Below are 13,843 nucleotides of genomic sequence, written 5' to 3'. Positions count from 1 at the left end.
CAGAATGACATCCAAGAGATTTTATAGGCTGAGGAACTAAAACTATTTCTTGAGATAATTATGCAACTGAAGATAAATCTCAAGTGTCTTTTCTCTGGCTACAGGTTATGATCAACCAAAGCTGTTGAGAAGAAACCTGAAAATCAATGCCTCTCATTCCTAATGAAACCCTTAATGCACAGCATGATAGCAGCCAGCATGAAATCGAATACTGACAAGTGTACCCAGCACAAAGATTTTTACTATGCATTTCAATTTAAACATGTGTGAAGCCAATTACGTATTTATCAGGTTTAGACTTTCTTGCTCAAGCCTCGGATAATATGCGCTCTTCAAATCTCAGCTGAGTATAGACGATTGGTCCAGCAGTCAAAGCTCTCGCAGGTCTGTAATAAATCATCTTTGCGACCATAGGCATGAACAGTTGACTGGTTACCACTGTTCCACAGACTCACCCCACCTGGTAGTTTTAATTCCCTCAGTACAATTGATTCCCCCAGTCCTGCACATTATTCTCCCGTCTTCCATTTAGCCCGTTAGTTTGCTGACAGTAGAGTACACAGCACTTAGCAGCTGGTTTGTGGAACCATCAGTCAGGAAATTGTATGATAAATAGGAGGTAGCCAGGTTTAGTGGCACTTCCTTCTGCTTCAGCAGTTTTAGCCTGAGTTTGGAAAAGTCATCATGTGGTGTTTTGTCAAGGGCCAGAACAGGACATGACTGTGGTGCAGTGACTTATTACACATACACTTGAATTATGATGCTCCACAGCTGCGCTGCTCATGTGTAAATAATAAACCGTGAGGTGGATGATTACAGTGGCTGCTGTGACAGGGGCCTGTTCTTGTCATAATGGGCTTTCTTGGACAGCTTCTTGGGCCCAGGATGGAATATGTGGCTGGGCTTCCACATAGAAATGACAAGCCAGGATGCAAGGAAGCAGTCAACATTTGAGGGTTAGGGCTTTTTTCTTTTTCTTCTCTTGTTTTTAGAAATGGGTGAGGATGAATGCCATGTGATGCCACGTATCACTAAAGGGCATACTCTTTCTGGTTTTCACTCTTCGTTTATATTGTTAAGCTGGTGTCAGGCATGACTTTAATTGGAAGAGGTGTTCATTGCATTTTCTCAGAAAGTGGTTTAGAAGCGTGATTTCCACTGACACAAGGTCTAATTGTTCGGGTAGACTTCATCAGTCCAGAACAAGTTATTTTAAACTAAATCAAGAGGGAAACAAATAGAAACAGTAAAATACTTAAATGAAAACCAGATGTCTTTGGTAAAATCAGATCATATCCTTAATTTTTGTTCTTTATTAAACCTGATCCCAGAATGCAGAATTTGTAAATTGTCTTGGGACATAAATAAACACTGCAAACAATGTTACAAGATGCATCACAAACTTTCACTCAGAATTAACTTTGAAACTCATGAAACACACTCAACAGTGAGAAATGACTGTAGTAATTGTGTTTTATGTTTTCCTCTTCTCACATATTTTTGCAGTGCTCGGTCGTTGTCATTCATTCTGAAAGAAGGAGAGAGGGTGAGAGAGACAGTGAATTAAAATCCTGTTAGAATAATTTATTAAAAATGAGAAGATGACAGTGCCTTTTTTAATATCCGTGGTAGTGTTGTAGGTTTTTCTTGGGGAAGAGAGTTTTACAATGCTTGGGTATATTCCTTTGATTTTGTAGGATTAACTGGTTGGTCTTCACCCGTTTGCACATAATCACTGCAACTTAATTATGAATACTCATATGAGAGATAATGGCTGTTAGTTCCTGGATCTATGAGGCATATCTTGAATGTGGAATGAGTTCACACATTTTGAGTCCTGTGTGTTTGAAAAATGTGTATGTGCTTCGTCATAATTCATAAGTATACCCACATAGAGAAAATCAGATAGTTATCTGATGGAGAGAATTTAATCATGCAGAACACAGCCAAGAGCCAAGAAGTAAAAATATCTTCCAACTCTGACTTAGTTGTCACAACTTACCTCAAAATGGCCACATAAACTGGCACAGAGGGGAAGCCTTTGGGAGGTGGGTTGGACTTTATGAATGCTTAATTTACACACAATAGTAGGTTGTTTCTCTGATTTCTAAGAGCAGAGAACATGTGTTAAGTTTGAAGGCTGCTGGAAGCGAGCACGTTTGCATCAGCAGCGACTGCTGAAAGGAGAGGAAGAGAAAGAACTCAGGTCTGGTGGCCATCCATCTGACCCCAAACTTGAATCCGATTCATTTGCGCCTGTTCCCAAATTTAAACTCAGGAAACATTCAGTGAGTTGAGTATGTGTCAGACTTTTAAACTAATGAAAAAAGATAATTCCACTTAATTTCATATTATTTTAGTAAGGGTGAATAATTTTGATCAAAAATGGTTAAGTAGGATATTTTGGCTCTGCAAAATTACTGTTCTGACAACAGTGCTGGATGAACTTTCAAACCTGGCACAGCAGCTATCCAGATTTCCATTGCAAAAGCCCAGCTCCGACATCCTTGAACATTAAGCCCTAAGTGGTGCACTCAAAATATAACTGACTTTTTTCATATGGGCTCTATAAAATGTATAAAGTGGGATAAATGATCAGATAGTCAGTATAGCCCTCACCTGTTGAATTCCAGCATTGTTGTCATGATATCACAGTGACAATGATATGACAATACCAAGATGGTTTCTTTTCTCCATTTGGACCACCCTTTCCCCGCTTTATCTTACAATAAGCACAAAATACCTTGATAACTGACATTTTCAGTACAATAGTCTTTTCTAGCCACAGAAGTTTTCTAGGTTCTAAATCTGGTGGAATGGCAGCAGCTTTGAATAATTCCTTGGTCCTGTCAATGCTATGTTAATAGTTTTTCACTCTTATTTTGTTTTCTCATGACCATACTATCAGATTCTCAAAGGAAGGGCAAAATTCAGAACAAGAGAAGTAAAATAAAATTTTTTTGAAAGTTTAAAAGGATGCTTGTTGAAGAAGATTCAGAAAAAAGAAATGTTTAGCAAGGAAAATGGAAACCACTTGAATTCACCACATACACACAAAATAGTCCTCCACTGGGACTTGGGGAATACGGGTATCCCCTTGTCTGTGTTTGGTGCAGCCCACCCCTGACACCCCTCAAAAGGCCCTGTGTCACTTTTCCAGCCATTGCTGAGAACCTGTTCTCAGCCTTATTTGGAAATTGCCTGTACCTCCTGCTACCCTCAGGCCTAGCAAATCTCCAGACTTGTAGAAATGACTGGAAGCCTCTGGAGGCATGTTCGTATACACTTCAGTTCCTGAGAGTGTTGCCAGTTTGTGGGCAATGGCAGCACCATGGCTACATGCAGGTGCCACCGTGTGTGGAAAGAACCACTGAAGGACAAGTTCGGCCTGTATGCCGTAATATCAGGGTCATAGCCTTGGAAGCACACCTCCAGGTTTTAAACTCCTTTATTTTTCTTCTTGAAACTTGGAAAAACTTTAGTGCCAGTTGCAAAATATCATCCATGCTCCTAGTGATAAAAATGTAGCAAAACTCTCTTCAGTTTTTGCAATGAATCACTATTAAAGAAAAAGTTTATTTCCAGATTTGTCAGAGATAATCAGTGTCTGTGTACAAGTAAGTGGGGTGGGGTAGAGGAGCTACTTTAAGTAAGTGTGCACATAGAACCCAGGGGAGGGTGAACACCAGCCTGAACGGAACAGGACGGGTGGCTGGCCTGGAGCTGCAGGCCAGAATGTCAGGGCTGCAGGGCAGAAACCTCTGGTTGCCCTAGACCTCCCTGTCAGTCTCAGGGGTCAGCGTCAACTCCTCTCTTGCCTCCAGGCTATGTGACTTTCTCCTGCCAAACTTTGTGTTGGGACTGTGGAGGCATCACCCAGGCCGAGAAGACGGGGAGCATGCATTTAAAAAAAGTATTTGTTGTGTGTGGTGTGTGAGTGTGCACGGTATGTGTTGTGTGTGGTATGTGTCGTGTGTATGCACATGTGTGCGTGCCACAGATTCTATTTTGGTGCAAAAGTACTTGCGGTTTAAAAGGTTAAAAATACTAATTGCAAAAACTGCACTTTACTTTTGCACCAACCTAATAGCAGGGACTTTAGAAAGGACTCCTTTCCTTAAATGCATCAAGTGTGTGAGAGACATGAAACTAGTATTTATATTACATCCTGGTCTAAAATTCACTTGACAGTGTAAATTTTGAAGAAAAATGAGTGCCTCGTAATGTTCCCCTTGTTTTTTGTTTTGTTTTGTTTTTAGTTTTATTGGGGAGTATCGGGGAACAGTGTGTTTTTCCAGGGCCCATCAGCTCCAAGTCATTGTCCTTCAATCTAGTTGTGGAGGGCGCAGCTCAGCTCTAAGTCCAGTTGCCGTTTTCAGTCTTTAGTTGCAGGGGGTGCAGCCCACCATTCCATGCGGGAATTGAACCGACAACCTTGTTGAGAGCTCGCGCTCTAACTAGCTGAGCCATCCGGCCGCCCCTCCTGCAGCTCAGCCTCAGCTGGTTGTCTTCAATCTAGTTGTGGAGGGTGCAGCTCACTGGCTCATGTGAGAATTGAACCGGCAACCCTGTTCACAGCTTGCGCTCTAACCAACTGAGCCATCAGCCGCCTTCCCCTTGGTCTTATGGCTCAGCCCTTCTGCTCTGCCTGGCCTTTCTCCCAGGGTAGGAATAGGTGTTGTTCTTCACTGCTTTCCTTTGGGTTTTGGTGGCACTCACAGGCTCTACTTTCTCGGGTTGACTCAGTCACCTCTGCAGTACCTCACACAGCCTCCAGCTGAGCTTTAAAGAGTTCCTCCAGAAATCCTTCCAGTAGGCTGGGTATAGGTCATGAAGACAGTACAGAAATGTGGCTGCATGAACTGGAATTCTGTCTGTAAGTGTTCCTTTTATACAGGTTGGACTTGTTCTCTTTTTCAGACCCTCCTCACCTCTTTCCTGCGTTCCATCCTCCTGTGCCGATTGATGCAAGACACCATGAGGGGCGTTACCATTATGACCCGTCTCCAATTCCTCCATTGCATGTGTAAGTATTAAAACTTTACCCAGTAATGAAACAGAACAAAATACTGGCTGTTACTATCTCAGGACTTTTTGTTAGAGCACGGCTATGGGCGTTGAAGACGTGATAGAAATATAAGGTTTACTTTTGAAATACAGCAAGCCTGTCTAGACTCAGGGACGCAAACCCTTAATGCTTCCTGTAAAACGCCTGTCACACTGGGTGGCTGGCAAGTATTTCCTGTATATTTTGCGTACGTGTGTTCTGTGGCCTATACATACTAACTTAAAAAAGTAAAGGCCTAATGGAAGGTTACCACTCAGAATATGTATTTGGCTGAGAATGGGTGTGAAGTTTTTCTTGCTAAAATTTCTGTTAGGAAGTTCTGTTAGGAACTTCCTGTCCCAGGTATCACAATGAATCATAATGAATTTCTATGGCAAGTTTTCATGCCCCTGTGGTGTGTACACCAACAGTCATTTGATTGATGGGAATATCACCCAAACAAAATGGCAGATGTGATTGAACACAGGGGTTACACAAAGATAAAAGGAAAGAATGGTGGTGATAACATACATTAGAAAAAGGGAGAAGAAAATCTCGGGAAAATAAATACTGTCTTTCTTGGTTTGGGGGAAAAGGAATAGTAGACTTGCACACTAAAAAAAAATTCTTTTTGTAGTACTGTCCAGAAAACTGTCATGTACTATAATATCTGGAGCTACTCTCTGGGAGGGGCTTCCCCTTACAAATGGCCTTCAGATATAGATATAGAGTATATGTATATAGATAAATAAATGAATAAAATACGCTTTGTCATATGCAGTAGTCACCCTTCATTCTGAGACAGTAAAGTTAGGAAAGCACAAATAATACTTTGAAGAATAATGCTGGTTATTTAGATGGTAGATTGTATCTCCATGGCTATTAGTTACAGCTGTGTAATTACGTATATGCCAAGGAAAAATGAAGTTGTTTTAAAACAAGTCCTCTTCTGTGAACACAATTAATTGATATTAACAACTCTAACTACATGCCCAAGTGCACGTATAATATTTTACCAACAGTTTTTTGGATCCATCTCCCATTACTAAATTGTAATTTCAGAGCAGATTTGCCTGGAGGTAAGTAATAAATCTGTGTTGCAGACTTCTGTAAGCATTAACGGAAGAGGGGGTATTTATAGAGAAAGAATACAGAAACTTGTGACTTATTTTTTGACTTTTCACTGGAACACAAGTATTTCTAGGGTTCTAAAGCCTGCTCATAATACACTAAAATAAAACCAAGAGGCCAATTTAAAATGCCCTATACAAAGGGAAGCAAATTCCAAATTCAGGCTGAAACCTGCCATATAATTCACCGGGTTATACAGAGGTTTTGCATGGCTGATTCTCCCAGACTCTACAGTCTCTGCAGTGCTATAGTAATTTAAATGAGATTCTCTGTGGAATTTCAGAGTTCATCACTCTTTCAAAATCATGTTATAGAAAAATTTCAAAACATAAGTTTATGTGATAGAATGAACTAGTTCCTCTGGATTCATTATAGTTTGCCTTGTAATTAAATTCAAATGTGAATTTATCAATTAAAATCCAAAGACCTGCTTCTTTGGCAGAATGTAACAGCAAGCCTTCATAAATCCACAATGTGTGTCCTGTGTCCTATTGCTACTCCTATAATATTAGCTCACGGGTGATAAAAACACTGCAAGACAATTTAGGTCGAGTGTCAAGAATCCTGGGGGTGGGGGTTGCATTTCAGACCTCACTGGTGAGCTGGGATTTTAATAATTCCTGCTTTTTCAGCCACACTTAAAATACTTCAGCAGCAATTGACTAAATTGTCCTCCAGCTGCCTAAATGTATAGTTATATAAGATTCTTAATGCAAAGCTAGAAGATAATGCTGAGTTTCAAAAGAGAAGTTCTGGAAAGTTCTGAAAGGGAAATGTCATCACTGTGGGCACAGTGTGGTGAGCAAGTGGATCTGTGGCCTGCTGGAATTAATTGCTAGTCATCAAGGGGTCCTGGGTGGAGACCTTAAGTTTATGAAGGAGGCTCTGGGAAACTATCTGATGCTACCTCTCTGAGCCTTTATAACTTGACATTCTCTGCGTTGACCTCAGTGACCTTCTGGCCCTTCCTGGCAAACGCTCAGTTAAACTCCTCACCATCAAGACCTCACCTCCCTGTGTCTCAGGGGCTGTCCTCATAGTACCTGTGTGCTTTTGTTGTAGCGTGCATTCTCTCATCTGCTCATTGACTGCTCAATGGTTACTGCTCCTGTGAGTCTGGCAGCCAATTCTCAGCTCTCGGCCAGACACTTGGTAAAAGATGCTCAGGAGACGCTTGTCTAGTCTAAGACATGGACAAGCGGCTGCAGAGCTTGAGCCCTCCCCTGGTTTGCACTCACCTGTGCTGGGAACTCTGGTGACTTACTCTTGCTTGTATTGGTTTCACTCATGGAAATGAAGTTATCTGCCTTTTCCAACTGAGTTCCATGAAATGTTCATGTGAGCACTCTATTTTTTTGTTTTGTTTTTAAGTTTTCTTTAAATAGTTCTTTGCAGGAGGGGACACTACACCTCTACTCAATTAAGAACAATATTTTTAACAGTACAGAGGTCTTTTATTTTTTCACACTTATCATGCCGTGAATTCATAGGGAATGGGTTCCAGTAGCTCAGGCTCGTAGCTCAGGCTCCTTCCCATTGGTTCTCACACAGTGTGCTTCTCTGGGTGGGGCAGGCTGGCGCTTCAGTGAAGCCAGGTACCTTTCTCTTTGGTTTCCTTCTTTTTTTGACCATTTTCCTTTACCCATTTCAGGAAGCTATCTCGGCTCTTAGAGTGGTTAATATGCTCAATACGTACATTAATTCTCTTGGCAAGAATCTTGCCCTTAATTTGTTTTACAACAATGCCAGCCGCATGCTGGGTGACACTGTAGACCCTTCTAGTTTTGCCGTAGTGACATTTGTGGGGCATTCCTTTTTGAACAGTGCCCGTTCCCTTGTTGTCTACAATGTCACCTGTGGCCACAGGAACAACTCCATGTTTTCTAAAAGGCTGAGAGAACACACAGAGGAGGCTTCTCCTCTCTCACTTAGTGTTGGTCATTTTAGTGACTTACTGGAAGATGGAGGTCCTGGCTGAACAAAAGCCATGTGAGCACTCTTAAAAGCAGGGAATGTTACCAAATCCAAGTTTGCTGCTCCAAGTTTCAAAAGGACGAAACTCAAAAGGTCAGCGTTTGGAGTAAGGAAAGGTTTATTGATCGAGAAGGCGCCAACCGGGAAGATGGGAGACCTAATGGAGCCTCAGCTCCATCTTGATCGCAGGACTAGATTAAGGGTTTTTAAGGGGTTAGGGGAACAGCTATGCAGAAGTGCCGGTGGGGCGAGTTTTAATTGGAGGACCTTGAACTTGGCTATTCATGATAAAGGGGCATCAGCACCGGATCTTCCCGGACAACGGACCCTTGGCTTCTGAAAGGGATCTGGTGTTTGTTCAGGTTCTAGTTATGTCCTGGTCCTTTGGTTGTGTGTGTGTGTGTGTGTGTGATGGGGGCGGGGGTGTGCACTTCGATTCCAGTGTAGCTGAAGGTCAAATTCTCTCCTCAGTGCATCCTTTGGCTTCATGTCTTGTGGCTTTGGTCTGTTGTCTCTGAAAAGCAACTCTGTATCTCCTAAACAGGATAGGAGCATTTTGAGCTGGTTCTGCGGTTACAGGAGCTATAAGCAAATGCTGAGAGTTAGCATTTGAGGCAGTTGGGGTTATGACAAATCCTGAGCTTTCTGTCCTGGCCTGGCTCAGTCATGAATTCCGGGGTTGCTTTTGTATCTTCTGAGTGCCGTGAGGAGATGTCTGTGATTACCTTAGGAGTGGAGGTAATCTAAGCAGATGTGGCTTGGTTACTGAAATCTTAAAAGCATGTCTTTGCTGAGGGGTAAAGCAGTGATCTGGAAAAATGGAATAATTTCATCTAGAACTTGAATTCCGAAAGGCTTACTATATAATTGTATTATAGAAAATGAGATCAAGAGAGCTTACTGAGTTTTTAAGATATTTTTAATCATAAGAAGACAAAATTTGGGGGCATTCTCATTATTTTGTACACGTAATTTTTCTTCTGGTGCCAACTTTAAAAATGTGTAAGTCTCAAACAGGATTTGTGCTGATGATGGGAATACTCACAGATCTCTGTTTAGAAGGATGGCAGGCATGATAATTATGCTATCACATCCTATCATTAAAGATTCCATTGAAAGGGGTTTATAAATTGCTCCTATTTTTAGATAAACCACCCTATATTAAGGCATCAATGATATGGTACAGAATTAAATTAAAATCTCATAAAATGAAATATGTTCAGTATTAGCTGTTTGACACTTAATTTGCCTCTGAATGAGTCGAGGAAATCACAAATTAACCTGCCTTTGTTTTTCCAACCATGGCTTATTAGGTGTTAGAACAACTGCAATTACAACCTAATAATAGCCACCAAGCCTTATAAATATGTACGGAAATATGTCAGTGTGTGTTAAAGAGCCCAGTGTGCTAAATGGAATGCCTTTGGCTTCCCCTGCTCTCTCTCGTAGTGTCTCCACAGTTTATGGCTAGGCAGTGTAGATCAGAGTGTAGAATCCGAGATAGTTTCTAATACAGTACTGGCAATGATGTTAGAATTTATTAGTATTTTCTTTCTTAAATACAAATCATGAATTTAGATTCAGAACTTATAAGTGGGACACGGAGTATCATTTTTCTCCTCAGTTGTCACTAAAGATTGTCATGTAAAATGTACAGTTCCTGCATTGTATTTATTTAACTCAAGCCATTTGAATATTAAAAAACAATGGATCTGAGGAACTTTCCCTTTTTTCTGAAAGTTATTCTTCACTGAATTCACCAGGACTTACTCTCCATAGATAATTGGAGTGTTTCTCTTGCTCTCTCAAATCATTTGCTTTGACCACACATTCCATGTTTTATTAAGCCATATAGAAAAAAAATACAATGTTTTAGAAAAAATATCAGTGAGTCCATTTTATTATATTAATGAAATTATTCGGAGTATTAATGACAAAAACTGAATCTATATTCACATAGTCAAAGCAGTAACTTGATGTGAATATTTTCACTTCTTGGTCCTCTGTTTCATGCCTTGCGCTGTTTACCCCAGGACTGTTCTTTGTGCAATCCCAGGAGTCATTACTGTGTTCTGTGGGAATGGACGATGCTCTAGAGGCGAAAAACGACTACTTGTTTTACAATTTTACTTGGAAACTTAGACAGTTGGAATATTACATCCCCCTCCCCCAGAATACAGTTGTATTTTCAGGTGACTACTCTCACATTACAAAAGAAAGTATTCTTTTGCTTGCATTTTGAGTGTATGTGTTTTTTTTAATTTAGTGTTAGAACTCATTTAAGCAGGCTTCCTTTTAAAAAAACAGACCTAATATATTTGTGGAAACCCTAAAATAAAGTTTTAAATTCCACATTCATTCTGGATTTTTACTTGGGGGAAAAATATCTTTTACACACAACTTTTTAAGCCCAAGTTTTCTCATGTATGAACCAATATGAATTGAATTTTGGACTGTCCAGTTTCTTCATGTGAGCTCTGCAATTCATTTTCTGAAGCAGGGGACGTAGTTGCTAATCCGTTGCAGTAATTTAGGCCCATAGGTCTTGCCAGTTGAGCTGAGAGCTTCCCTGTTTTGTGCCGTGGATGTGAACAGTAGTGTACCCCAAGCTGCATCCCAGGCCAGCACTTTAATTCATTTTAGAAAACCAGCTTCATCTTTTCTCTCTTAGGAGAATGAGCACTCATGTACCGTTCTACTCAGCAGCTCTTTTTTCTTAGTTGAGTCAATGTGGCTGTTTCCAAGGCTGCCTGATTCACTGAAATTATTCCACCTAAGTAAGAAGAGCTGTTCTTCTGGCTAAAAGTGGTTCACTTCCTGGCACCTGGGGAGAGGATGCAGTACAGGGTAGATCATTAATATTAGCTGTGAAATAGAATGCACTGGAAGTAGTAAGGATTCACCCCCATGATTATGACTGCCTTTTAGAAATTAGAGCAGGGAGATGAGTGGCAAGTTTGGAGAATGAATAAATACATTTTTTCCCCCAGAGAGTAAAAGCTCGAAGAAAAGATATATCATTATGGTAAAAGCTTAGAGAAAGAAGAAGTAGAAGACCAGAGATACTACCACTCAGTCGCCCCTCCCCTCCTCCCTGAACTCCACGTGTTGCATGTACTAGGTACTGTGATTATTGGGAGCTCGTGTAATAGCTATTCAAAAGTAGCCTTCAGTCTAGCCACCTACTTGAAACTTTGTGATGGGCCCAAAACACATAATAGTGATTTCATTCTTTTGATTCCCAGAGAAGCCTCCAGTAAAATGCAGAAATGAGGAAAACCTTGTATTAGTATTTGGGGCATAACTAGTTTGGAATATTTTAATAGTACAATTTAAAACTAACAAAGGAAAGTTCTTTATTCCCCTAGTGTTTGCACTCTACCATAAACAGTATTAAGACTAGTAAAGAGTAATGACATATCAGATTACATCAAATACTGTAGCTAACATTGTGTAATAATCCCCTCTCCCCAAAAAAGAAAGAATGAGCTAGATTTTAATTACATCTCCTGAAGCCAAAGACTGTTTGTGTATTTCTTTTCTTTTGCTAGGTCAAGACCATGACTTTCACATAGTAGCTCTTAAATAATTATTTTCAGTGATGATAATAACTTGTTTCTTAGGGTACTGCAGGACGAATGTCATCATGTTTTGTTTTGTTTGTTTACTTTTGTTAGAATGTGTCACCTCATGCCAACAAAGCTGTTGCACTTAAGACTCAAAATCATGAGCTTAATTACCACTTAAGATTATATTAAAAGTACCTATTGCAATGTCAGATGCCAAATATTAAATCAGTTACTGGTTGTGAAGCAGGTTACCATTTAATGTACATGGCTGCTTCCTAGGCCTTCATATGGAAATAAAATTAATGAAATTAGCAATCTTAAGTGGACAACATAAGAATAGCAAAATTTCATAGATAAGGGAAAAAACAGAAATGAATAGACAACTCCCATGAAAAAAAGTTAATAATCATAGCTGTAACATGACATTTTTTAGTACTACTTACTATAGGCTAGGCACACCTTAGAGACTTTATATAATTAGCTCATATCATAGAGCAACCCTGTGATGAAGTTATTGTGACTGGCCTCATTTTAAGAATATGGAAATCCTGACACACAATCACACAGCGTAGGAGTAGGTCATGCCACTATTTTAATCCAGGCATCAGACGCTATACCCCTTGCTCTTAACTTCCATGTTCCATACATGAAAATGAACACTGCACACCTTGCTGCTCTAGTTTCTACTTCCTGGATGAGCACAAAGAATTCTAATAACACCCTATGAGAAGTATCCTGTGTTTGTGGCTGTCATTGCCTTCTGCAAATTTCCAAGGTGGGGATATGGCAATGGAGAAGAGCTGGAAAAAGCCTTTGACCTGATAAGTCTTTCTGTAGCCAAGCAGTCAGACTTACATCAGTGTTTGCCGCTGTGGAACTTGTGACATCAAACAGTCAGACAATTTACATATCCAGCTACAGGGAATGATTTGATAATTGTGATTCATCAGCTTGGTAGAATATTGAACAATACTTAACAATCACATTTGAGAAGACCATATTGAAACATGGGTGAATAAAGATCAGTGGTCACAGCAGTTTACCCAGTAAGTTGTGTTGGAATAGTTCACAGAGTGCATCTGCCTGGAACTTTCTTCCTGCACACAGCCATGGCTTGCTTGCTCCCTCACTCACTTCTTGCATTTCTCTGCACAGATGTCTCCTTACCTGAGACGTCTTTTATGAAGAACTATCTAATGAACAGGAGTTGGCAAACTCAGCCTTGGGAGTGAAATCTGGCCCATGGCTTGTTTTTGCAATAAAGTTTTATTGCAACACAGTGACCCCACGTGTCTACTATTGCCCATGGCAGCTTTAGCAATCCAGGACAAAGTTAAGTTGCTGACACAGGGAGAATATGACCCATGAGAGCCCAAACTGTGAAGTTTGCCAGCCCCTGATCAAAGGTAACACCCCCTTTCAAGCCTACTCTTTTGCCCTTTCTTTGCTTTATTTTTCTTTCTTTTTTTTAAAGCAATTGTCATACACCGTATTTCCCACTTTCAGGTTTTCTTACTGTGATCCCAACATTGTTCATTGCAATATCAATTCAAAAAAGAACACGTCTTATTTTCATTATCGTTTCTTGTAATAAACTGAAAAAATGTAAAGCCTGCCTAATTTTAAGAAGTACCTTAGATTACTTACATCCATTACTTCATTGTGCAAGTGTGAAAATGTGGGTGAATTACAATTCCTAAACTTTAAAAATTTTAATGAGCTGGTGACATGAATCTTGATCAACCAGTACTTTATTTTGCTTTAAGAAACAAGCATGAAACAAATGAATTATACTCGCTGTGTCTTGCAGTATTTCTAATGGCTGAAGGAAGTATTGAATTCGGTCACCAATTACAGAGAAAGCAGGCCCTAATTAGAGTATGTATGCAGAGTCCCAGTGCAGCTTCGAGAATACAGTTCCCATGTTGTTTGTGTTGCTCTCGGCAGTCATGCTGGAGCAGACACACACCGACATATTCACAGGCCTTGGCCCAGAGGCTGTGCGATGGAGCCCACTGTTAAACCTGTTGGGGGTCTGGGGGGTTCTGAGCTGGAGTGGGCTTTTTTCTTTGAGTACAGTGCTTCTACTCACATTAAGCCTGGCTTCAAAGAAAACAGAAAT

At 40.3% G+C, this 13,843-nt stretch overlaps 1 protein-coding gene across 3 annotated transcripts in view; it reads left to right on the top strand.

Annotated features, from left to right (window-relative positions):
- GLI3 (GLI family zinc finger 3) overlaps positions 1-13,843 on the top strand; it is a 278,504-nt gene that overhangs the window by 157,935 nt on the left and 106,726 nt on the right. For all 3 annotated transcript variants that reach the window (XM_088797850.1, XM_074340521.2, XM_088797851.1), the window contains one exon: positions 4,921-5,026. In XM_088797850.1, the coding sequence (XP_088653976.1) occupies positions 4,921-5,026 (106 nt within the window). The remainder of the gene's footprint in view (positions 1-4,920; positions 5,027-13,843) is intronic.

Source organism: Rhinolophus sinicus, chromosome 4 (genome assembly GCF_057876585.1).
Source record: "Rhinolophus sinicus isolate RSI-liver-muscle chromosome 4, RSI-T2T, whole genome shotgun sequence".
NCBI lineage: Eukaryota > Metazoa > Chordata > Mammalia > Chiroptera > Rhinolophidae > Rhinolophus > Rhinolophus sinicus.
The sequence above is the reverse complement of the archived record's forward strand: the minus strand, read 5'-3'. Positions and strand labels throughout refer to the sequence as shown.